Source organism: Ambystoma mexicanum, chromosome 3q (assembly GCF_040938575.1).
Source record: "Ambystoma mexicanum isolate Mex_15411 chromosome 3q, UKY_AmexF1_1, whole genome shotgun sequence".
In the NCBI taxonomy this organism is placed as follows: Eukaryota; Metazoa; Chordata; class Amphibia; order Caudata; family Ambystomatidae; genus Ambystoma; species Ambystoma mexicanum.
Window position 1 is genome coordinate 1,278,517,575 of NC_090926.1, and position 26,907 is coordinate 1,278,544,481.

At 53.1% G+C, this 26,907-nt stretch overlaps 1 protein-coding gene across 2 annotated transcripts in view; it reads right to left on the bottom strand.

Moving 5' to 3' along the window:
- Nucleotides 1-26,907, bottom strand: part of LOC138447874 (E3 ubiquitin-protein ligase Rnf220-like) — a 160,977-nt gene that overhangs the window by 6,065 nt on the left and 128,005 nt on the right. For both annotated transcript variants that reach the window (XM_069604337.1, XM_069604338.1), the window contains exons 8-12: nt 20,333-20,441; nt 17,682-17,778; nt 8,736-8,819; nt 7,494-7,608; nt 3,132-3,206 (exon numbers count right to left, since the gene is read on the bottom strand). In XM_069604337.1, the coding sequence (XP_069460438.1) occupies nt 3,132-3,206; nt 7,494-7,608; nt 8,736-8,819; nt 17,682-17,778; nt 20,333-20,441 (480 nt within the window). The remainder of the gene's footprint in view (nt 1-3,131; nt 3,207-7,493; nt 7,609-8,735; nt 8,820-17,681; nt 17,779-20,332; nt 20,442-26,907) is intronic.

The window sequence follows — 26,907 nt, forward strand, 5'->3', positions numbered from 1 at the left end:
TTGTAATGAAACATGTTGCTATAGAACCTCACGCCGAAATCCCCCGCCTCTTAATGTCTATTATTACACCCTTAAATGATAGAGGGTGAAGGGCTGAATCAGCCCAGCCAGGCTTCCAACTGGTACCTGCAAGCTGCACGCAGACCTCTTAGGCGAGTGCTTAACGGGCTTCCAGGCGAAGCAGGATTCGCCATGGCCCCTCCGTGAGATGAGAGGCAGGGACTGGGGCAGTGCTGACAAAAGGACTTCATACTCCAATGAAATGGGAAATGATGGCTCAGTGCTGCCCTCCTGAGGCTGTTTAGTGGAGTTCTTGGCTTTGTAAAAGTGGTCTCTACCAAAGGGATTGAGACAGAACGCCTATCATATTTAAAAAGCTCTTTGTGTTGTGAGGCGCAAGAGTGGACTTTTGTTGTAAGAAAAGCTGCAACAAAATATTCTTATTCCCCTGAAGAAATGGAGCTTTATATTGTTTTAAAATGGGTACCGCATCTCTCGAAGAAAATGATTGATGACCCATTGAAGCTTTTTGTTCCGGGGCACAAATGCTTCACACGTTTTCACCACCATTTCTGCATTTGCACTAAAGAACAGTCTGAAGCTTTCACCGCCCTTCTCTACACTGCGATCGGAATCCCACTGCCAGATTTTTGTGACATACGTGCCTTTTTATACCATATTGAGTAGTGTTTATCTCTTTTGAAAAGTAACTAGTTGTGGTGTATTTTCCACCACAAACACTCCTAGATAGTGTTTACTGCTGTGAGGAACAGCAATGACTGAGGGCTGTTGCAGGATCTAGCCTCGCGCTTGGCGTATCATCACATTCCTACATAGTGTTTACTGCAGCGAGGAACAGCGATGACTGGGAGTTGTTGCAGGATGTAGACTCGCGCTTGGTGCATGATCACACTCCTACACAGTCTTTACTGCGGCGAGGAACAGCAATGACTGAGGGCTGTTGCAGGATCTAGCCTCGCGCTTGGCGTGTCATCACATTCCTACATAGTGTTTACTGCAGCGAGGAACAGCAATGACTGGGAGGTGTTGCAGGATGTAGACTCGCGCTTGGTGCATGATCACACTCCTACACAGTCTTTACTGCGGCGAGGAACAGCAATGACTGAGGGCTGTTGCAGGATCTAGCCTCGCGCTTGGCGTGTCATCACATTCCTACATAGTGTTTACTGCAGCAAGGAACAGCGATGACTGGGAGTTGTTGCAGGATGTAGACTTGCGCTTGGTGCATGATCACACTCCTACACAGTCTTTACTGCGGCGAGGAACAGCAATGACTGAGGGCTGTTGCAGGCTCTAGCCTCGCGCTTGGCGTATCATCACATTCCTACATAGTGTTTACTGCAGCGAGGAACAGCGATGACTGGGAGTTGTTGCAGGATGTAGACTCGCGCTTGGTGCATGATCACACTCCTACACAGTCTTTACTGCGGCGAGGAACAGCAATGACTGAGGGCTGTTGCAGGATCTAGCCTCGCGCTTGGCGTGTCATCACATTCCTACATAGTGTTTACTGCAGCGAGGAACAGCAATGACTGGGAGGTGTTGCAGGATGTAGACTCGCGCTTGGTGCATGATCACACTCCTACACAGTCTTTACTGCGGCGAGGAACAGCAATGACTGAGGGCTGTTGCAGGATCTAGCCTCGCGCTTGGCGTGTCATCACATTCCTACATAGTGTTTACTGCAGCAAGGAACAGCGATGACTGGGAGTTGTTGCAGGATGTAGACTTGCGCTTGGTGCATGATCACACTCCTACACAGTCTTTACTGCGGCGAGGAACAGCAATGACTGAGGGCTGTTGCAGGATCTAGCCTCGCGCTTGGCGTGTCATCACATTCCTACATAGTGTTTACTGCAGCGAGGAACAGCAATGACTGGGAGGTGTTGCAGGATGTAGACTCACGCTTGGTGCGTGATCACACTCCTACATAGTCTTTACTGCGGCGAGGAACAGCAATGACTGAGGGCTGTTGCAGGATCTAGCCTCGCGCTTGGCGTGTCATCACATTCCTACATAGTGTTTACTGCAGCAAGGAACAGCGATGACTGGGAGTTGTTGCAGGATGTAGACTCACGCTTGGTGCGTGATCACACTCCTACATAGTCTTTACTGCGGCAAGGAACAGCAATGACGGAGGGTTGTTGCAGGATCTAGTCTCACACTTGGCGTGTGATCACACTCCTCTTGTCATTTTATCCATTTTATCTACAAAGACTGTTTTGGTCTAGTTAATTTTTGGCCATCCAGCTGCCATCCAGATGTGGCTCTGGACTGGAAACCTAATGTTTATATAACTTTAGGAAAGTCATTATGAGGCCAGGATTAAATGTTCTGCCTGCACCCAGAATTCAGCACTTGCAAAATTGCAGAAATCGCGCCTGTCCCACGAGTGCCCATCTCCGAGATCTGAGTATAACGGAGAAATCACACGGAGCAATGTCCATGGAAATAAATAACACTGAGATCGAGAGACACACACACAATTCCCATCTTAATGGACTCTTTGAGGGTCCGGAAGGCTACCTTAGAGCCATCACGATACGCAAAGTAACTCCAGTGTTTGCGCATACCCGACCTCCAGACGTGGGTCCCTTGCCTGTTGGGCCTAGAGACCCAAGCTGCTCCTCATTGATGAGGCCCAACGAAGCCGAAACATGTCTGGGGATGCTTGTGGTCTCGTGAAGAAGGAATGTGACCAGGTAACTCGGCTCAGGACTGCCCCTTTTGGGGTGGGACCAAGCCTGCTTTACATATGGTCTTTCCTCTTTTGTAATGTCTTGGCAGGTGAAGAACGATGGTCTGGAGGGTTGCCCGGAGCAATGGTAGAGGTTAAGATTAATTCGAAACCTTCCAGCCATCACCTCTTTTGTTTTACTGTCCTTGGGTGTGGTGTAAAAGTGTGTATTTACATGCGTGTGTGTGTGTGTGTGTTTCAGTCAGTATGGGCTACTATGAGGTGTTCTAAATTCGAGAATGTTCTCGGCTCATATATTTTAACCCCTTAAGTGCTAAGGACGAGTATGCGCCTCCTTTTTGCATAGACTTGATTAAACATCAACAGGTTTGAAAAAGGTAAGTCCTTTGATTTAAAAGAGCGAATACATTACCAGTGTTCGGAGCCAGCACTGCTCGCAGTGTATGTGCCAACACTGAATGGAGGCGAGGGGCACTGAATAGGAATCCTGCCAAGGGAAGAATGCTTGTCGTCAAAAATAATTCAGCCAGATCGATAGATGGACAGACAGATCAAGCTACAGAAAGACAGACTGACACACACACAGACAGGAAATTGACACACACAATGTATATGCAGATAAATACACAAATAGAAAGACGTTCGGACTCATGTAGTCACAGACAGATATACAGACCTACGTATACTCACAAAAAAGATTGACAAACAATGAATAGCTACATGGATATGCAGTGATTGAGAGACAGAAAAAGACACGCAGAGACCAAAAGATATACTGATAAACATTGATGGAAACAATCAAATAGACTTTAGCCCTGTGGAAGAAAAAGGCAGAAGGATGAAATGAGGAGTCAATGGAATGTTAAGTTGCAAAAGTGTCTGTAAGTGAAAACTGATGGGAAGAAGGACTGTGGGAAGCCTTGTATTGATCTAGAAATCTCGGCCTTGCTAGAAGACTCCATGCTCGCTGACAAGATGGGGTTCTGTGTTGGGTCACGGAAGCGGAAATATATCCACACGCGTGCTAACAGCAGCACACGCCTTTGTTTATACAATTCTGCACACACAGCTAATTTGCAGCCTAGTGCAAGCTGACAGAGCTTCAAAGCACTGATAAGGGAATTTATTTGGGATCAAAAAGCACAGCTGCACTGACATCATTCACAAGGTACAGGGCGTGTTCCAGAAGAGTTTGGAGTTCATCCACTTTCACATAATGGTGCTATTGTACTAATTGAGAAGTGTGAAAAAACCTGCTTAATGAAATCATACATTCTTTGCCTTGCTGTAATGTATTTCACGGTCTATATAAAGTGATGTACTGGCACTCAGGATCGAGATTTATCTAAAGTGTCTTCTTGGTGTCGATTCCAGTGTCTTCCATGCGGCTGCTGCTATGAAATATCTACCAAACTAACCTCAATGAAATTGGAGTCTATTTTCTGCTTTGTCGCCCTTTAATAATGTCATCCCAGGATCCTCACAGTATAGTATACATTTCTGTTCTTCTATAGCACGTTGTCTCAGATTCCTGCAGCTTCTAAGCAGTGAAATAACTGGTCTTATTATTGTCCCATGTTTTAATGGCGCTCAATGTATTTACCTTGGAAGCATGAAAGCCTAAATTGGCCCTGATGTGGGATTCAGACTTGCAACATGAGGTTGGCCTCCTAATCAGAAACTCGTGCTTCATTTGTGATCTATCCAACCTAAAGACCCCGCAGTGCCCCCTACGCCTATGGATTACCCAGCTTCCCAAAATACAATGACACTTGTACCCTCAAAGAGCCTCGTGGTGTTTCCAAACTTTCACAACTAGACAATCCTCCTATGCACTCTAAGGGGCTGCAGGGTCACTTATATTCTAGAGGCGTTGGGGTAGGGCAGTAGGAAGTCTGCTATTTACCAGCGCAGGAAACTTGACAGGACGAGGAAGAGAAAAGTGATTTTCCAATCTGAGAAAGCTTGGATGTTCTTGGTCCCAGGGAGACACTCCCCCACCACCGCATAAGCAGTTTCCCAGGGATTCCCTGCTTTCCTCCAGTGCTCAACACGGGTGGATTCCATAGGCGTCATTTCTTTTTACTCCGGTGTGAAAGCCGCAGGCTACTGCTTCTGGCTTCCTCCAGCCTGTTCTTCCCACTCTTCCCCCGTCTGATCCCCCGACGCTCAGGTGTGAGTTTCCCAGGGACTCCCTGCTTTCATCCAGTTCTGAACACAGGTGGATTCCATAGGCACCAATTCTTTTTATTCGGGCGTGAAAGCAGCAGGCTGCTGCTTCCAGCTTCCTCCAGCCTCTTCTTCCCACTCTCCCCCCCGTCTGATCCCCCGACGCTCAGGTATGAGTTTCCCAGGGATTCCCTGCTTTCCTCCATGCTGAGCACGGGAGGATTCCATAGGCATCATTTCTTTTTACTCCGGAGTTATAGCCACAGGCTGCTGCTTCCACCTTCCCCCAGCCTGTTCTTCCCACTCTCCCCCCATCTGATCCCCCGACGCTCAGGTGTGAGTTTCCCAGGGATTCCCTGCTTTCCTCCAGTGCTGAGCACAGGAGGATTCCATAGGCATCAATTCTTTTTACTCCTCTGTGAAAGTCGCAGGCTGCTGCTTCCACCTTCCCCCAGCCTGTTCTTCCCACTCTCCCTGTCTGATCCCCCGACCCTCAGGTGTGAGTTTCCCAGGGATTCCCAGCTTTCCTCCAGTGCTGAACACAGGTGGATTCAATAGGCATCAATTGTTTATACTCCGGCCTGAAAGCCGCAGGCTGCTGCTTCCACCTTCCCCCAGCCTGTTCTTCTCACTCTCCCCCCGTCTGATCCCCCGACCCTCAGGTGTGAGTTTCCCAAGGATTCCCAGCTTTCCTCCAGTGCTGTACACAGGTGGATTCCATAAGGATCAATTGTTTATACTCCGGCCTGAAAGCCGCAGGCTGCGGCTTCCATCTTCCCCCAGCCTGTTCTTCTCACTCTCCCCCCGTCTGATCCCCCGACCCTCAGGTGTGAGTTTCCCAGGGATTCCCAGCTTTCCTCCAGTGCTGAACACAGGCGGATTCCATAGGCATCAATTGTTTATTCTCCGGCCTGAAAGCCGCAGGCTGCTGCCTGTTCTTCTCACTCTACCCCTGTCTGATCCCCCGCTCCTCAGGTGTGAGTGGGGGTCTCTATGGGCGTCTCCGGAGCACTAGCTCAGTCTGTCTTCCGAGCATGAATATACAGCAGAATCGCCTTTACTGGGTGGTTTAGTCGGGCCCCGGATCCCATTCCCACCCCTTGAGGGCAAGGGATGTGGCAGCACGCTTTCACTTAAAGGACACACACGCTTGTGATGCTGGTGGGTATTTCACCTCCTAATGATGCATTATTTGCCACCTGTGCCTTCCCCTGGAATGCCACGTACAGTAAGCGCCTCACGAGTTACCATCAAGCGCGTGGTAAACGCAGGCAGCATTTGAAATACCGCTGTTCTTCCCTTTACCCACTTGACTCCTAATGACCGCCCAGACACCGGTAGTTAGGTTCAAGGAGGGTTTGGGGAGGGTGAGTGTGAGTGTGAGGGGCTGGCTGGTCAAGCCATCCGGGCAGGGGCTACTATAAACTATGGATGCCACCTTCATTTAAAGAAAGAGCGCCTTGGCATGGCCCTCCACTCCCCTCCAGCGGGAAGGCAGGGCCCAGAGGCTGGCAGGGGTCGTGGGAGGGTGTAGAGCCTGCAGGCTGCAAAGGTCTACACTGTAGGGGGCGCCCATGAAGCGGCTGACACAGTAATCCAGCCCGCTGAGAAAAATGGGGGTGTGGGACAGATGAGAGGGGGGGCGGGTTTAGCCGGTTAAGCCTGACAGCCATAACAGTGGGGGTGATCAAGTGCTGAGGTTTCAGGTCACCATCGAAGAGAACCCCCAGCCCCATAGCTGTGAGTCTTGCAGAAGAGGGCAATGTAGAAGGGGCTGGGGGACACGGAGAGGAGATAAGGGCCCATCATTGGAGGTCTGATGAAAAATCGCTTCAGCTTTAGAAGAATTGACACCAAAGCAACGTAGCGCCGTCCAGTGATGGGAGCGGATAGGCGCTAGTGACACAGAATGACAGCTCAGCCATGAAGCAGTGCAAGGAGAAGAAGCCTGTGTGATCGTCGGCAAATAGGTGATCTGAGAATATAAAGAGGGGACGAGTTTTCTGAGAGAGACGGCAGAGGGTGGACCAAGTACAGACCCTCGTGGGACCCCAACCAGGAGGCAGGTGGCCCCAGGAGAAGGAGAAGGAGTGATCAGCGGGTAGGAGACCACACAGGTGCACATGCGGCTCCTAAAACCACTGGGCATAGGGGGCTGTGGGAATGTATCACATTGCAACCTTGTGATCTTGGGCGAGCAGCGTATTGTGAGCTCTTGAGTTCCATGGGAAGGAAAGGGTCTAGGAGTGCACTGATTGGTTGCCTGGTATAAGTGAGCTCATGAACCACTACTGTGTTGCTGTAATGCTATCTTGCATTCTTTACTAAGGGCCTTCCCGAAAGATGCGTTTATTGCTCAGATGGGTGAGGCCTCTGCCTGGCTTTCATAATTCAGGGTCCCTTAATGATGTGCAGTGGGCTACACCCCAGAATATATATCCTTATATGATGTTTTAGGGGCGACCCACTTTTCTCTGGCATGGCGCGCTGTCCCTTACCATCCCTGAAGGGAGGATGAGGGGTGTGGAAGCATGACACAGAGTTCCTTGCCACCACAGAGGGTGGCACACTGGCATGATGCCGGGTGTGGTGTGGCCCTGCTTACCAGGCAGATGTGGCACTTGTAGAAGTCGGCGCGGAGCAGCCGTTGCGTCAGTTCCTGGATTTGGGCCTTCATCCGGTGCATCGTCTTGGCGGCGAGGGCCAGGTCCTCTCCTTCCCTGCAGAGGAGGGAGAACACAGGTGAGTGAGATGTGACCTCCTGGGGTCCAGGTATTGCCATCGGTGGAACAGAGGCAGAACCGGCCTTGCGGGGGGGGGGGCAGGCCAGGTGATCGGCCAGGGCGCCACCCCCCCAGGGCGCAATTAGCCCCTGCCACGCCAGCTCTGGTGAGTCTTTCAAGGGCTCGCCCTAGCTGGCGTAGTGGGAGAAGGCGCGGCAGGCAGGCTTTAGCTATTAAATGTGCCCGCCACCGTGGGTGCATTTAATAACAACAGGGTGCTGGAGTCAGCACCCTATTGTTATTAAATGCGCCCCTACGCCGCGGGTGCATTTAAAAACAAAAGGGCACCATTAGCCCCCCACCACGCCAGCTCGGGGAAGTGTTTCAAGGGCTCGCCCGAGCTGGCGTAGTGGGAGAAGGCGCGGCAGGCGGGCTTTTGCTATTAAATGTGCCCGCCACCGTGGGCGCATTTAATAACAACAGGTTGCTGGCGTCAGCACCCTATTGTTATTAAATGCGCCCCACTGCCGCGGGTGCATTTAAAAACAAAAGGGCACCATTATCCCCCCACTACGCCAGCTCGGGGAAGTCTTTCAAGGGCTTCCCCGAGCTTGCATAGTGACAGAAGGTGGGGTAGGCGCCCCAGCGCATTTAATAACAATAGGGTGCTGATGCACCCTATTCATATCATGACCTCCTCGCCACAGCGAGGAGATTAATAACAATTAAAAAAAGAAAGTGGCACATCGTAGCCCCGCCTCCCTCCGCCCTGCCACCTGTTGAGGCACGCGGGGGGGCGCAAATTCGCCCAAGGCGCTGCTGCCCCTTAGGCCGGCCCTGGACAGAGGGAGCTACCAGTGTTCCCAATACTAACTACATCTACCACAGGACAGAAGAACAGAGAGGGGAGCACCACTCCCATCAGTGACCACTTCTGCCATCTGTGACCCCCAGTCACACCTGATTCATGGCGCTAGGACAGCGAGTCAGGAACATCACTCACTGGCGACGAGGGGTCTGATGGCCATCGGTGCCACATGTTCCTGACAGCGGAGGTCACACCTCTCCTGCCCCCCTTCTTATGCCCCCCACCATGTTTTACACCCTTTCTCAAGCTGACATACCCTTTCTCTGTGGTACCCAAGCGTAGACCTGCAGGAGTGTCCTCTTCTCTTACCGCCGGGGAGCTGGAACATGGAGACGATGACCTTAGTGAAGAGCAGTGAAGGAACGGAACAAAAGACCTTTCAGAAACACTCAGGCACAAGACAAGCTCTTTAGGGATCTATAACAATGGACTCTTTCGGCTCAAGAATCTCTCTGATGCTGCCTGACACTCAGGGCTTTAAGTGGGCCAGGGCTAGTCGGGGCAGGGCCAGCCCAGTCCCCGAAAAGTGCATTTGAACCAGGGCTGTACCATCCCTCCCCCACGAACACTGGAAGGATGGTTCCTAAAAATAACTTCACGGTATTCTGCTGCCATCATGTGGCTAACGTGGAAACTGCACGTCCGACTTCCAGGTCCTTTGACCCAACTTGGTTTGAAAAATATCCGAAAAACATTGTTGTTGGTAACAGAGTAACAACAAGAGTGGGGCAAGTGTCAGCCAGCCAGGAGGAAGTGTCTGCCAGCCAGGAGGAAGTGTCCGCCAGCCATGGGGAAGTGGAAGCACTGTGCACAGGTAGCAGGAGGAAGTGTCGCCAGCCAGGAGGAAGTGTCTGCCAGCCAAGAGGAAGTGTCTGCCAGCCATGGGGAAGAGAAGCACTGTGCACAGGTAGCAGGAGGAAGTGTCGCCAGCCAGGAGGAAGTGTCAGCCAGCCAGGAGGAAGTGTCTGCCAGCCAGGAGGAAGTGTCCGCCAGCCATGGGGAAGTGGAAGCACTGTGCACAGGTAGCAGGAGGAAGTGTCGCCAGCCAGGAGGAAGTGTCCAAGAGCCAAGAGGAAGTGTCCGCCAGCCAGGGGGAAGTGGAAGCACTGTGCACAGGTAGCAGGAGGAAGTGTCCACCAGCCATGGGGAAGTGGAAGCACTGTGAACAGGTAGCAGGAGGAAGTGTCCACCAGCCATGGGGAAGTGGAAGCACTGTGCACGGGTAGCAGGAGGAAGTGTCTGCCAGCCATGGGGAAGTGGAAGCACTGTGCACAGGTAGCAGGAGGAAGTGTCCGCCAAGCCAGGAGTAAGTGCCTGCCAGCCAGGAGGAAGTGTCCAGCAGCCAGGGGGAAGTGGAAGCACTGTGCACGGGTAGCAGGAGGAAGTGTCCGCCAAGCCAGGAGTAAGTGTCTGCCAGCCAGGAGGAAGTGTCCGGCAGCCAGGGGGAAGTGGAAGCACTGTGCACGGGTAGCAGGAGGAAGTGTCCGCCAAGCCAGGAGTAAGTGTCTGCCAGCCAGGAGGAAGTGTCCGGCCGCCAGGGGGAAGTGGAAGCACTGTGCACGGGTAGCAGGAGGAAGTGTCCGCCAAGCCAGGAGTAAGTGTCTGCCAGCCAGGAGGAAGTATCCGGCAGCCAGGGGGAAGTGGAAGCACTGTGCACGGGTAGCAGGAGGAAGTGTCCGCCAAGCCAGGAGTAAGTGTCTGCCAGCCAGGAGGAAGTGTCCGCCAGCCAGGGGGAAGTGGAAGCACTGTGCACGGGTAGCAGGAGGAAGTGTCTGCCAGCCAGGGGGAAGTGGAAGCACTGTGCACCGGTAGCAGGAGGAAGTGTCCACCAGCCATGGGGAAGTGGAAACACCATGCACAGGTAGCAGGAGGAAGTGTCCGCCAAACCAGGAGTAAGTGTCTGCCAGCCAGGAGGAAGTGTCCGGCAGCCAGGGGGAAGTGGAAGCACTGTGCACGGGTAGCAGGAGGAAGTGTCCGCCAAGCCAGGAGTAAGTGTCTGCCAGCCAGGAGGAAGTGTCCGGCAGCCAGGGGGAAGTGGAAGCACTGTGCACGGGTAGCAGGAGGAAGTGTCCGCCAAGCCAGGAGTAAGTGTCTGCCAGCCAGGAGGAAGTGTCCGCCAGCCAGGGGGAAGTGGAAGCACTGTGCACAGGTAGCAGGAGGAAGTGTCCGCCAAGCCAGGAGTAACTGTCTGCCAGAAAGGAGGAAGTGTCCGGCTGCCAGGGGGAAGTGGAAGCACTGTGCACGGGTAGCAGGAGGAAGTGTCCACCAGCCATGGGGAAGAGGAAGCACTGTGCACAGGTAGCAGGAGGAAGTGTCAGCCAAGCCAGGAGTAAGTGTCTGCCAGCCAGGAGGAAGTGTCCACCAGCCAAGGGGAAGTGGAAGCACTGTGCATGGGTAGCAGGAGGGAGTGTCCGCCAGCCATGGGAAAGAGGAAGCACTGTGCACAGGTAGCAAGAGGAAGTGTCTGCCAAGCCAGGAGTAAGTGTCCCCCAGCAAGGAGGAAGAGTCCGGCCGCCAGGGGGAAGTGGAAGCACTGTGCACAGGAAGCAGCAGGAAGTGTCTGCCAAGCCAGGAGGAAGTGTTCCCCAGCCAGGAGGAAGTGTCGTCAGCCGAGGGGAAGTGGAAGCACTGTGCACAGGAAGCAGCAGGAAGTGTCCGGCAGCCAGGGGGAAGTGGGAGCACTGTGCACAGGTAGCAGGTGGAAGTGTCTGCCAAGCAAGGAGGAAGTGGATGCACTGTGCACAGGTAGCAGGTGGAAGTGTCTGCCAGCCAGGAGGAAGTGTTCCCCAGCCAGGAGAAAGTGTCTGCCAGCCATGGGGAAGGGGAAGCACTGTGCACAGGTAGCAGGAGGAAGTGTCCGACAGCCAGGAGGAATTGTTCCCCAGCCAGAAGGAAGTGTCTGCCAGCCGAGGGGAAGTGGAGGCACTGTGCACAGGTAGAAGGTGGAAGTGTCTGCCAGCCAGGAGGAAGTGTTCCCCAGCCAGGAGGAATTGTCCGCCAGCCATGGGGAAGTAGAAGCACTGTGCACAGGTAGCAGGAGGAAGTGTCCGCCAGCCAGGAGGAAGTGTCCGCCAGCCAGGAGGAAGTGTCTGCCAGCCATGGGGAAGTGGAAGCACTGTGCACAGGTAGCAGGAGGAAGTGTCCGCCAGCCAGGGGGAATTGTCCACCAAGCCAAGAGGAAGTGTCCCCCAGGCAGGAGGAAGTGTCGCTAGCAAGGCAGAAGTGGAAGCACTGTGCAGAGTTAGCAGGAGGAAGTGTCCGCCAGCCAGGGGGAATTGTCCGCCAAGCCAGGAGGAAGTGTCCCCCGGGAGGAAGTGTCTGCTAACAAGGCAGAAGTGGAAGCACTGTGCACAGGTAGCAGCAGGAAGTGTCTGCCAGCAAGGAGGAAGTGTCCGCCAGCCATGGGAAAGAGGAAGCACTGTGCACAGGTAGCAAGAGGAAGTGTCTGCCAAGCCAGGAGTAAGTGTCCCCCAGCAAGGAGGAAGAGTCCGGCCGCCAGGGGGAAGTGGAAGCACTGTGCACAGGTAGCAGGGGGAAGTGTCCGCCAGCCAGGAAGAAGTGGAAGCATTGTGCACAGGTAGCAGGAGGAAGTGTCTGCCAAGCCAGGAGTAAGTGTGGTCAGCCAGGAGGAGAAAGTGTCTGCCAGCCAGGGGGAAGTGGAAGCACTGTGCACAGGTAGCAGGAGTAAGTGTCCGCCAGCCAGGAGGAAGTGTCCCCAGCCAGGAGGAAGTGTCTGCCAGCCATGGGGAAGTGGAAGCACTGTGCACAGGTAGCAGGAGGGAGTGTCTGCCAGCCAGGAGGAATTTTCTGCCAGCTAGTAGGAAGTGTCTGCCAGCCATGGGGAAGTGGAAGCATTGTGCACAGGTAGAAGGAGGAAGTGTCCGCCAAGCCAGGAGGAAGTGGAAGCTCTGTGCACAAGTAGAAGGAGGAATTGTCCGCCAAGTCAGGAGGAAGTGTTCCCCAGCCAGGAGGAAGTGTCGGCCAGCAGAGGGGAAGTGGAAGCACTGTGCACAGGAAGTAGCAGGAAGTGCCCGGCAGCCAGGGGGAAGTGGGAGCACTGTGCACAGGTAGCAGGTGGAAGTGTCTGCCAAGCAAGGAGGAAGTGGAAGCACTGTGCACAGGTAGCAGGTGGAAGTGTCTGCCAGCCAGGAGAAAGTGCTCCCCAGCCAGGAGAAAGTGTCTGCCAGCCATGGGGAAGGGGAAGCATTGTGCACAGGTAGCAGGAGGAAGTGTCCGACAGCCAGGAGGAATTGTTCCCCAGCCAGGAGGAAGTGTCTGCCAGCCGAGGGGAAGTGGAAGCACTGTGCACAGGTAGAAGGTGGAAGTGTCTGCCAGCCAGGAGGAAGTGTTCCCCAGCCATCAGGAAGTGTCCGCCAGCCATGGGGAAGTGGAAGCACTGTGCACAGGTAGCAGGAGGAAGTGTCCGCCAGCCAGGAGGAAGTGTCCGCCAGCCAGGAGGAAGTGTCTGCCAGCCATGGGGAAGTGGAAGCCCTGTGCACAGTTAGCAGGAGGAAGTGTCCGCCAGCCAGGGGGAATTGTCCACCAAGCCAAGAGGAAGTGTCCCCCAGGCAGGAGGAAGTGCGCTAGCAAGGCAGAAGTGGAAGCACTGTGCACAGTTAGCAGGAGGAAGTGTCCCCCGGGAGGAAGTGTCTGCTAACAAGGCAGAAGTGGAAGCACTGTGCACAGGTAGCAGCAGGAAGTGTCTGCCAGCCAGGAGGAAGTGGAAGCACTATGCGCAGGTAAAAGTGATCAATCCATCTACGTTTGCTCTGCTCAGCTTGCTTTGATGCTCAGCTTTCTTTGGTGCTCAGCTTGCTATGAAGTGGATGGCTAGTATATCCCTGTGAGTGTGAGTGGGAGCCAGGAAGTGGATGGCTGGTATATCCCTGTGAGTGTGAGTGGGAGCCAGGAAGTGGATGGCTGGTAAATATACCTGTGAATGTGAATGGGAGCCAGGAAGTGGATGGCTGGTAAATATACCTGTGAGTGTGAATGGGAGCCAGGAAGTGGATGGCTGGTATATCCCTGCGAGTGTGAGTCAGAGCCAGGAAGTGGATGGCAGGAAATCCCTGTGAGTGTGAGTCAGAGCCAGGAAGTGGATGGCAGGTATATCCCTGTGAGTGTGAGTGGGAGCCAGGAACTGGACGGCTGGAATATATCCCTGTGAGTGTGAGTGGGAGCCAGGAAGTGGATGGCTGGTATATCCCTGTGAGTGTGAGTCAGAGCCAGGAAGTGGATGGCTGGTATATCCCTGTGAGTGTGAGTCAGAGCCAGGAAGTGGATGGCAGGTATATCCCTGTGAGTGTGAGTGGGAGCCAGGAAGTGGGCGGCTGGAATATATCCCTGTGAGTGTGAGTGGGAGCCAGGAAGTGGACGGCTGGTATATCCCCTGAAAGTGAGTCAGAGCCAGGAAGTGGACGGCTGGTATATCCCTGTGAGTGTGAGTCAGAGCCAGGAAGTGGATGGCAGGAAATCCCTGTGAGTGTGAGTCAGAGCCAGGAAGTGGATGGCAGGTATATCCCTGTGAGTGTGAGTGGGAGCCAGGAACTGGACGGCTGGAATATATCCCTGTGAGTGTGAGTCAGAGCCAGGAAGTGGATGGCTGGTATATCCCTGTGAGTGTGAGTCAGAGCCAGGAAGTGGATGGCAGGTATATCCCTGTGAGTGTGAGTGGGAGCCAGGAAGTGGGCGGCTGGAATATATCCCTGTGAGTGTGAGTGGGAGCCAGGAAGTGGACGGCTGGTATATCCCCTGAAAGTGAGTCAGAGCCAGGAAGTGGACGGCTGGTATATCCCTGTGAGTGTGAGTCAGAGCCAGGAAGTGGACGGCTGGTAGATCTCTGTGAGTGTGAGTGGGAGCCAGGAAGTGGACGGCTGGAATATATCCCTGTGAGTGTGAGTGGGAGCCAGGAAGTGGATGGCTGGTATATCCCTGTCAGTGTGAGTCAGAGCCAGGAAGTGGATGGCTGGTATATCCCTGTGAGTGTGAGTCAGAGCCAGGAAGTGGATGGCAGGTATCCCTGTGAGTGTGAGTGGGAGCCAGGAAGTGGACGGCTGGAATATATCCCTGTGAAAGTGAGTCAGAGCCAGGAAGTGGACGGCTGGTATATCCCTGTGAGTGTGAGTCAGAGCCAGGAAGTGGACGGCTGGTATATCCCTGTGAGTGTGAGTGGGAGCCAGGAAGTGGACGGCTGGAATATATCCCTGTGAAAGTGAGTCAGAGCCAGGAAGTGGACGGCTGGTATATCCCTGTGAGTGTGAGTGGGAGCCAGGAAGTGGACGGCTGGTATATCCCTGTGAGTGTGAGTGGGAGCCAGGAAGTGGACGGCTGGAATATATCCCTGTGAGTGTGAGTGGGAGCCAGGAAGTGGACGGCTGGTATATCCCTGTGAAAGTGAGTCAGAGCCAGGAAGTGGACGGCTGGTATATCCCTGTGAGTGTGAGTCAGAGCCAGGAAGTGGACGGCTGGTATATCCCTGTGAGTGTGAGAGGGAGCCAGGAAGTGGACGGCTGGAATATATCCCTGTGAAAGTGAGTCAGAGCCAGGAAGTGGACGGCTGGTATATCCCTGTGAGTGTGAGTGGGAGCCAGGAAGTGGACGGCTGGTATATCCCTGTGAGTGTGAGTGGGAGCCAGGAAGTGGACGGCTGGTATATCCCTGTGAGTGTGAGTCAGAGCCAGGAAGTGGACGGCTGGTAGATCTCTGTGAGTGTGAGTGGGAGCCAGGAAGTGGACGGCTGGAATATATCCCTGTGAGTGTGAGTGGGAGCCAGGAAGTGGATGGCTGGTATATCCCTGTCAGTGTGAGTTAGAGCCAGGAAGTGGACGGCTGGTATATCCCTGTGAGTGTGAGTCAGAGCCAGGAAGTGGACGGCTGGAATATATCCCTGTGAGTGTGAGTGGGAGCCAGGAAGTGGACGGCTGGGTGAGTTTGCTTTAGGGCAATCGCGAGGAGGGTTTCCCTGTTCTGTTGAGAGTAAGCCTTAAATCTCTCTGGGAGTTTACCACACTCACTGCCTAATCATAAATAAGGTTTCATCCTGGAGTCCCCAGTTCTGTCTACATATGTTTACACGCTGGTCTCTGCCGTCACCAAACTACACCTGTTCATTGTAAGTTCACCAGCTCCAGTCTAAAAATGTTTCCCAACAGGCTCAGAAGCCCCAAGTCTATATATGTTTATAACAGGCTCAGCAAATCCCAGTATATGCATGTTTATATCAGGCTCAACCCCAGACTATACATATAGTAGGCTCAGAGGTCCCCAGCCTATGTATGTTTACAAAAGCCTCATCAGCATCCCAGTCATCATATGTATTTATTAGACTAAGTAGCTGTCAGTCTATATATGTCTACAATAGACTCAGATGCCCCAAGTCTGCATATTTATTTATTAGACTCAGCAGCCTACAGTCTATATATGTTTATACTAGGCTCAGATGCCCCAAGTCTGCATATTTATTTATTAGGCGCAGCAGCCTCCATTCTATATATGTTTACAATAGGCTCAGATGCCCCAAGTCTGCATATTAATTTATTAGTCTAGGCAATCTCCATTCTATATATGTTTACAGTAGGCTCAGAAACTCCATGTTTTAATATTGTAATTGGTTATTTATATTGTGCTTAACACCCAGATGTTTCTAACCACGGGCCAGGGGATAAAACCTGTGTTGCTTCACGTTGTCTTGCTTCCAGGCGAACACATTGCCCCTGAGCTATTTTCCTGAGATATGTATTTATTAGGCTTAGCAGCCAATCTATATATGTTTACAATAGGCTCAGATGCCCCAAGTCTGCATATTTATTTATTAGGCTCAGCAGCCGCCAGTCTATATATGTTTACAATAGGCTCAGATGCCCCAAGTCTGCATATTTATTTATTAGACTCAGCAGCCGTCAGTCTATATATGTTTGCAATAGGCTCAGATGCCCCAAGTCTGCATATTTACTTATTAGGCTCAGCAGACGTCAGTCTATATATGTTTACAATAGGCTCAGATGCCCCATGTTTGCATATTTATTTTTTAGGCCCAGCAGCCTCCGTTCTATATATGTTTACAGTACGCGCAGATGCCCCATATCTGCATATTTATTTTTTCGGCCCAGCGGCCTCCATTCTCTATATGTTTACAGTAGGCTCAGATGCCCCAAGCCTGCATATTTATTTTTTAGGCTCAGCAACCTCCATTCTATGTATGTTTACAGTACGTGCAGATGCCCCATGTCTGCATATTTATTTTTTAGGCTCAGCAGCCTCCAGGCTATATATGTTTACAGTACGCGCAGATAGCCATGTCTGCATAGTTATTTTTTAGGCTCAGCAGCCTCCAGGCTATATATGTTTACAATAGGCTCAGATGCCTCAAGTCTGCATATTTATTTATTAGACTCAGCAGCCGTCAGTCTATATATGTTTACAATAGGCTCAGATGCCCCAAGTCTGCATATTTACTTATTAGGCCCAGCAGCCTCCGTTCTATATATGTTTACAGTATGTGCAGATGCCCCATGTCTGCATATTTATTTTTTCGGCCCAGCGGCCTCCATTCTCTATATGTTTACAGTAGGCTCAGATGCCCCAAGCCTGCATATTTATTTTTTCGGCCCAGCGGCCTCCATTCTCGATATGTTTACAGTAGGCTCAGATGCCCCAAGCCTGCATATTTATTTTTTAGGCTCAGCAACCTCCATTCTATGTATGTTTACAGTACACGCAGATGCCCCATGTCTGCATATTTATTTTTTAGGCTCAGCAGCCTCCAGGCTATATATGTTTACAGTACGCGCAGAGCGCCATGTCTGCATATTTCTTTTTTAGGCTCAGCAGCCTCCAGGCTATATATGGTTACAGTATGCGCAGATCGCCTTGTCTGCATATTTATATTTTAGGCTCAGCAACCTCCATTCTATGTATGTTTACAGTACGCGCAGATGCCCTATGTCTGCATATTTATTTTTTAGGCTCAGCAGCCTCCAGGCTATATATGTTTACAGTACGCGCAGATCGCCATGTCTAAATATTTCTTTTTTAGGCTCAGCAGCATCCAGGCTATATATGTTTACAGTACGCACAGATGCCCCATGTCTGCACACGTTTTTTATAGACTCGGCAGCCCCCATTCATATTTGGCTCAGCGGCCCCCAGTCTGGATATGGTCCAGCAGCCCCCACTTCTCACATGGTCTTTCTGGAAAGGATACTTGTGCGAAGGGTACAGAGCATGTTCCTCCCCATCGGACTCCATGTCCACTTCGCCCTCCGTGCTCGAGATGCTCATGGGGGTCAACACCCGCGACTCTGCGGAAAACAAAGAGTAAAGGGGGTTACCTGAAAATAAATGCTCCTCTGTATGGATGTTTTAAAAAAGTTGGAAAATAAATATGTATGATGCCCTCCCATCCCAAGCAGTGCGCAAGCACCTAGACCCAGCGCTGCCACCTGCTGGCCACACCATGCATGCTCCTGTGCCATGCCCTCATTGTGCACTGAGAGTTCCTTTACCCATGCAGTGGATCTCCACCACTGTGCAGAGTTGGACTCCATCACCCACCACATTGCAGTGAGGCCACACCTTGCATAGTGTGAGCCCCCCTGCACCAAGCAGGTTATCATAATTCCCCAGGCACCCTAATTCCCTCCCCGTGGGGTCTAAGCCCCACCCATCTTGCAGTGCAGCTCCCTCTCCATGCAGCGTGAGTCCCTTCCCTAAATGCAGGTGTCGCCATCCCTCATGCACTGTGTAATTTCCTCCTAGTGGATTGTGCACCCCCTCCTTTCCTGCAGTGCAGCGCCCGCTTCATGCAGTGTGAGTTCCTTACCTAAATGCAGGACATCACCATCTCCTATGCACTGGTATTTCCTCCCAGTGGTTTGTGAGCCCCTCCCTTCCTGCAGTGCATCTCCCTCTCCGTGCAGAATGAGCCCTTCCCCTCGTGCAGTGCAGCTCCCTTTCTATGCAGAATGAGCCCCTCCCCTCTTGCAGTGCAGCTTTCGTTCCATGCAGAATGAGCCCCGCCCCTCGGGCAGTGCAGCTCCCTCTTCATGCGCTGTGAGCACGCCCCTCGTGCAGTGCATCTCCCTCTCCATGCAGTGTGAGCCCCCCTCATGCAGTGCAGCCCCCTCTCCATGCAGTCTGAGCCCCTCCCCTCCTATATTGCAGCTCTCTCTCCATGCAGAGTGAGCCCTCCCCTCGTGCAGTGCAGTGCCCTCTCCATGCAGAGTGAGCCCTCCCCTCATGCAGTGCAGCTTCCTCTCCATGCAGTGTGAGCACGCCCCTCATGCAGTGCAGCTCCCTCTCCATGCAGAGTGAGCCCCTCCCCTTGTGCAGTGCAGCTCCCTGTCCATGGAGTATGCGCCCTCCCCTCTTGCAGCTTCCTCTCCATGCAGAGTGAGCACTCCCCTGGTGCAGTGCAGTGACCAATCCATGCAGAATGAGCCCATCGCCTTGTACAGTGCAGCTCTCTCTCCATGCGGTGTGAGCCCTCCCTTCATGCAGTGCAGCTACCTCTCCAGCAGAATGAGTCCCTCACTGCCTGCAGTGCAGCTCCCTTCCAATACAGTGTGAGCCCCTCGTGCAGTGCAGCTCCCGCTTCATGCGGAGTGAGGCCTTCCCTCATGCAGTGCAGCTCCCTCTCCATGCATAGACATCCGCTCGTGCAGTGCAGCCCTCTCTCCATGCAGAGAGAGCCCCTCCCCTCGTGCAGTGTAGCTCCCTCTCCATGCAGTGTGAGCCCTCACTTCGTGCAGTGCCCTCTCCATGCAGTGTGAGCTATCCCCTTGTGCAGTGCAGCTCCCTCTCCTTGCAGTGTGAACCTTCCCCTCATGCAGTGCAGCTCCCTTACCATGCAGAGTAAGCCCCGCCCCTCGTGCAGTGCAGCTCGCTCTCCATGAAGTTTGAGCCCTCCCCTTGTGCAGTGCAGCTTTCTCTCCATGCAGAGTGAGCCACGCCCTTTGTGCAGTACAGCTCCCTCTCCATGCAGTGTGAGACCTCCCCTTGTGCAGTGCAGCTCCCTCTCCATGCAGTGTGAGCCCTCCTATTGTGCAGTGCAGCTCGCACTCCATGCAGAGTGAGCCCTGGCCCTTCAAGCAGTGCAGCTCCCTCTCCATGCAGTGTGAGCTCTCCCCTTGTGCAGTGCAGCTCCCTCTCCATGCAGTGTTAGCCCTCCCCTCATGCAGTGCAGCTCCCTTACCATGCAGAGTAAGCCCCGCCCCTCGTGCAGTGCAGCTCGCTCTCCATGAAGTTTGAGCCCTCCCCTTGTGCAGTGCAGCTTCCTCTCTATGCAGAGAGAGCCACGCCCTTTGTGCAGTGCAGCTCCCTCTCCATGCAGTGTGAGACCTCCCCTTGTGCAGTGCAGCTCCCTCTCCATGCAGAGTGAGCCTCACCCCTCATGCAGTGCAGCTCCCTCTCCATGCAGTGTGAGCTCTCGCCCTTGTGCAGTGCAGCTCCCTCTCCATGCAGTGTTAGCCCTCCCCTCGTGCAGTGCAGCTCCCTTACCATGCAGAGTAAGCCCTGCCCCTCGTGCAGTGCAGCTCTCTCTCCATGAAGTTTGAGCCCTCCCTTTGTGCAGTGCAGCTCCCTCTCCATGCAGTGTGAGACCTCCCCCTGTGCAGTGCAGCTCCCTCTCCATGCAGAGTGAGCCTCACCCCTCATGCAGTGCAGCTCCCTCTCCATGCAGAGTGAGCCTCACCCCTCATGCAGTGCAGCTCCCTCTCCATGCAGTGTGAACCTTCCCCTCGTGCAGTGCAGCTCCCTGTCCATGGAGTATGAGCCCTCCCTGTGCAGTGTAGCCCCCTCCCATGCAGTGTGAGGCCTTATACACCCTTCTGTTCGTGCAGTGTGGGAATCGTCTACCTTTGGGTTCGAGCCCGCCTTTCCTTGAGACCGGAGAGTCCTCGTCACCCCAGCGGCTTCCTTCAGACAGTTCGTCCTCCACCTCCAGAAGCCTGGGGGCTCTGAGCAGCTAATGCCAGAGAGAGAAGAGAGCAGAGGAGAGCACCATTTAGAAGAGGGTGGGAATATGTGGACGCAGGGAAGTTGTGCATAATAAGGACAGGAACATACTGTAAACCACGGGCATAATTAGATGGATGAGGTGGGCAAAGGGAGAGGGTGCATGCACACACAAAACTGTCAGACAGAGGCATATCAATACACTGCATGCACAAACTGGGTGAGTGGGGGGATGCCACATACTTACACTTGTTTGACAGATCAACGGTGCATGCATACACTGGATGGATGGGAGGGCACATACATTAACTGGGAGGGAAGAGGATGGGCACATGCATACACTGGATGGTCGGGGGGCACATACATTAACTGGGAGGGGAGAGGGTGGGCACATGCATACACTGGATGGATGGGAGGGCACATACATTAACTGGGAGGGGAGAGGGTGGGCACATACATACACTGGATGGATGGGAGGGCACATACATTAACTGGGAGGGGAGAGGATGGGAACATGCATACACTGGATGGTCGGGGGGCACATACATTAACTGGGAGGGGAGAGGATGGGAACATGCATACACTGGATGGTCAGGGGGCACATACATTAACTGGGAAGGAAGAGGATAGGCACATGCATACACTGGATGGTCGGGGGCACATTCATTAACTGGGAGGAGAGAGGATAGGCACATGCATACACTGGATGGCCGGGGGCACATTCATTAACTGGGAGGGGAGAGAGTGTGCACATGCATACACTGGATGGTCGGGAGGGCACATGCATACACTGCAAGGGAAGAGGATGGACACATGCATGCACTAAATGGGGCTGAGGATGGGCACATGCATGCAGTGGGAGGGGAGAGATTGGGCACATGCATACACTGGGAGGAAATAGGATGGGGGCACATGCATACAATGGGTGGGGAAAGGATGGGCACATGCATAAACTGGGAGCGGAGAGATTGGGCACATGCATATACTGGGAGGAAAGAGGATGGGGACACATGCATAAACTGGGTGGGTCTGAGGATGGTCATGTGAATGCAGTGGGAGGGGGATGGACACATGCATACAATGGGTGGGGAGAGGAGGGGCACATGCATTCACTGGGAGGGGAGATATTGGGCACCTGCATACACTGGGCGGAAAGAGGATGGGGGCACATGCATACACTGGGAGAGGATGGGCACATGCGTACACTGGGTGTGGCTGAGGATGGGCACATGAATGCAGTGTGAGGGGGAGGATGGCCACATGCATACCCTGGGTGGGGAGAGGAGGGGCACATGCATTCACTGGGAGGGGAGATATTGGGCACCTGCATACACTGGGCGGAAAGAGGATGGGGGCACATGCATACACTGGGAGAGGATGGGCACATGCGTACACTGGGTGTGGCTGAGGATGGGCACATGAATGCAGTGTGAGGGGGAGATGATGAGCACATGCATGTTCTTGGTGGATACATACACTGGGAGGGGAGAGCATTGACACATGCATACACTGGGTAGGGAGAGGATGGGCACATGCATACACTGGGTGGGGAGAGGATGGGAACATGCATACATTGGGATGGGAGAGGATGGGCACATGAATACACTGGGAGGGGAGAGGACGGGAACATGCATACAATGGGAGGAAGAGGATGGGCACATGCATACACTGCGAGGGGAGAGGATGGGCACATGCATACACTGGGAGGGGAGAGGATGGGCACATGCATACAAAGGGAGGGAAAACGACTGGCACATGCATACACTGGGTGGGGAGAGGATGGGCACATGCATGCACTTGGAGGGAAAACGATGGGCACATGCACACTATAGGAGGGGAGAGGATGGGCACATACATACCCTGGGTGGGGAGAGGATGGGCACGTGCATACACTGCGAGGGGAGAGGATGGGCACATGCATACACTGGGAGGGGAGAGGATGGGCACATGCATACAAAGGGAGGGAAAACGACTGGCACATGCATACACTGGGTGGGGAGAGGATGGGCACCTGCATACACTTGGAGAGGAGCGGATGGGCACAAGCATACACTGGGAGGGGAAAAGATGGGTATAAACTGAGAGGGGAGAAGATGGGCACATGCGTACCCTGGGTGGGGAGAGGATGGGCATATCCATACACTGGGAGGGGAGAGGTCTGACACATGTATGCTCTGGATGGGGAGAGTACGGGCACATGCATACACTTGGATGGAAGAGGATGGGGGCACATGCATGCACTGGGAGGGGAGAGGACAGGCACATGCAAACACTGGGAGAGGAGAGGATGGGCACATGCACACACTGGGTAGTTCTGAGGATGGGCACATGCATGCAGTGGGAGGGGAAAAGATTGGCACATGCATACACTGGAAGAGGAGAGCACGGGCACATGCATACACTGTGATGGGAAAGGATGGGTACATGTATACATTGGGAGAGGAGAGGATGGGCACATGCATACACTGGGTGGGGAGAGGCTTGGCACATGCATAGCCTTGGAAAGGGGAGGATGGGCACAAACATACACTGGGAGGGGAAAAGATGGGTACATGTATAAACTGAGAGGGGAGAGGATGGGCACATGCATTCTCTTGGAGAGGAGTGGATGGGCACATGCATACACTGGGTGGGAAGAGGATGGGCACATGCATACACTGGGTGGGGAAAGGATGGGCACATGCATACACTGGGTGGGGAGAGGATGCGCACATGCATTCTGAAGAGGAGTGGATGGGCACATGCATACACTGGGTGGGAAGAGGATGGGCACATGCATACACTGGGTGGGGAGAGGAAGGGCACATGCATACACTGGGTGGGGAGAGGATGGGCATATCCATACACTGGGAGGGGAGAGGTCAGACACATGCATGCTCTGGATGGGGAGAGTACGGGCACATGCATGCAGTGGGAGGGGAGAGGATGGGCACATGCATACACTGCGATGGGAAAGGATGGGTACATGTATACATTGGGAGAGGTGAGGATGGGCACATGCATACACTGGGTGGGTCTAAGGATGGGCACATGCATGCAGTGGGAGGGGAAAGATTGGGCGCATGCATACACTGGGTGGGTCTGAGGATGGGCACATGCATGCAGTGGGAGGGGAGAGGATGGGCGCATGCATACACTGGGTGGGGAGAGATTTGGCACATGCATAAATTGGGATGAGAAAGGGTGGGCACATGCATACCCCGGGAGGGGAGAGGACGGGAACATGCATACAATGGGAGGAAGAGGATGGGCACATGCATACACTAGGAGGGGAGATGACAGGGCACATGCATACACTGGGAGGGAAGACGATGGGCACATGCACACTATAGGAGAGGAGAGGATGGGCACATGCATACCCTGGGTGGGGAGAGGATGGGCACATGCATGCACTGGGAGGGGAGAGGATGGGCACATGTATTCACTGGGAGGGGAGAGGATGGGCACATACATACCCTGGGTGGGGAGAGGATGGGCACATGCATACACTGGGTGGGGAGAGGATGGGCACATGCATACACTGGGTGGGGAGAGGATGGGCATAGGCATACCCTGGGAGGGGAGAGGATGGGCACATGCGGACCCTGGGTGGGGAGAGGATGGGCATATCCATACACTGGGAAGGGAGAGGTCTGACACATGCATGCTCTGGATGGGGAGAGTACGGGCACATGCATACACTTGGATGGAAGAGGATGGGGGCACATGCATACACTGGGAGGGGAGAGGACAGGCACATGCAAACACTGGGAGAGGAGAGTATGGGCACATGCACACACTGGGTAGGTCTGAGGATGGGCACATGCATGCAGTGGGAGGGGAAAGGATGGGCACATGCATACACTGGGAGGGGAGAGCATGGGCACATGCATACACTGAGAGGGGAGAGGATAGGCACATGCATACACTGCAATGGGAAAGGATGGGTACATGTATACATTGGGAGAGGAGAGGATGGGCACATGCATACACTGGGTGGGGAGAGGCTTGGCACATTCATACGCTTGGAAAGGGGAGGATGGGCACAAACATACACTGGGAGGGGAAAAGATGGGTACATGTATAAACTGAGAGGGGAGAGGACGGGCACATGCATACACTGGGTGGGGAGAGGATGCACACATGCATTCTCTTGGAGAGGAGTGGATGGGCACATGCATACACTGGGTGGGAAGAGGATGGGCACATGCATACACTGGGTGGGGAGAGGATGGGCACATGCATACAGTGGGAGGGGAGAGGATGGGCATATCCATACACTGGGAGGGGAGAGGTCAGACACATGCATGCTCTGTATGGGGAGAGTACAGGCACATGCATACACTGGGAGGGGAGAGGAAGGGCACATGCATACACTGGGAGGGGAGAGGATGGGCATATCCATACACTGGGAGGGGAGAGGTCAGACACATGCATGCTCTGGATGGGGAGAGTACGGGCACATGCATGCAGTGGGAGGGGAGAAGATGGGTGCATGCATACACTGGGAGGGGAGAGCACGGGCACATGCATACACTGAGAGGGGAGATGATAGGCACATGCATACACTGCGATGGGAAAGGATGGGTACATGTATACATTGGGAGAGGTGAGGATGGGCACATGCATACACTGGGTGGGTCTAAGGATGGGCACATGCATGCAGTGGGAGGGGAAAGATTGGGCGCATGCATACACTGGGTGGGTCTGAGGATGGGCACATGCATGCAGTGGGAGGGGAGAGGGTGGGCACATGCATACACTGAGAGGGGAGAGGATGGGGACATACATACACTGGGTGGGGAGAGATTTGGCACATGCATAAATTGGGATGGGAAAGGGTGGGCACATGCATACCCTGGGAGGGGAGAGGACGGGCACATTCATAGACTGGGAGGGGAGAGGAAGGGCACATGCATACACTTGGAGGGGAGAGGAAGGGCACATGGGAAAGTCAACTCACCGACTCCCTCTAACTCAGTAAAAAACCTTGGATGCACCCTTGACTCTGACCTAACACGCTCGTGCCAAGTCAACAACGTCTCAAAGTCCTGCCACTACGACCTTAAAACTCTTAGGCGCATCTTTCCATATCTCTCCTTTCCCAACAGACTCTCCGCTGTTCAATCAGTTGTTATATTAAGACTGGTCTACGCTAACCCCCTCTACCTCGGAGTCCACGCTTACCAACTGAATAAACTTCAAAGAGCACAAAACGCTGCAGCCAAACTGCTACTAGCGCTCGGCCCGATTGACCACATCTTGCCTGCCCTTAAAACTCTGCACTGGCTTCCAGTGGCCCAAAGGGTGACTTTCAAAACCTTATGCATCTCACATAGAGCACTGCATAAAACCGGACCTCAATATCTTCAAGACAAGCTAAAACCCTATCACCCTCCACGTACTCTAAGATCAAGCTCAGCCGGCCTCCTAGTCATACCTAAAACAAACTCAGTCAGGTTAGGCGGATCATCATTCTCAGCCTTGGCCCCCACGCTGTGGAACGCACTCCCACCCCACATCCGCCTAACTGAAGATCTAATGTCTTTCCACAAACTACTGAAAACTTGGCTCTTCCCCTAAAACCAACCCGTACGCAAACTAACCCAAACTGAATAACATCATCTCAATGACACCAACCCAACAAACTACTAAATGTTGAATAACAATAAAACAAATAACAATACAAAATCAAGATCCATGCGAGAAATCGACAACTAATAACCGCCAATGTAAACTAAAAGGACAAACAGAATAGAATGAGTAAACTAGATCAAAGCAGTGAAGTGGATAAAAAGAACAAATTGTACGAAACAGTAAGGAGGTTTCAATTAATGAAATGGATGTAATAATGCAATGGACAAATGAACAAAAAGAAGAGGATGGAAAGATGAATTCAAGAGACTGATGAGTACACAGACTGATGACACCGACTGTATGAGTGCATGGCATAAATGGAAAGTACAGAATAGACGATTCAAGTACATGAGACGGGGTGGTGCATGAAACAGATAGAGAGCACGAAACGAATCCAGTGCATACGAAGGATGACATGGCCTGAATCGATAATGCATGATGAATGAACGAAGTGAATGGAGCGGATGAAATCGTTGGAATGGATGAAGCGCGTGGAACGGATGAGTGTGCTGAGCGGATGAATGCGCTGAGCAGATGAGTGTGTAGATCGGATGAGTGTATAGAACGGATGAGTATGTTAAGCGGATGAATGTGTAGAGTGGACAAGTGTGTGGAGCAGATGATTGTGTAAGTGCGGAGGAGTGTGTAAAACGCAGGAGTACATAGAGCAGATGAATGCACAGAGCGGATGAGTGTAGAGCGGATGAGTGCGTAAGTGCGGAGGAGTGTGTAAAATGCAGGAGTACATAGAGCAGATGAATGCACAGAGCGGAGGAGTGTATATAGCAGGCAAGTGTATAGAGCGGATGAGTGCGTATGAGTGAACAACTTTGTAGAGCAGATGAGTACATACTACCAAG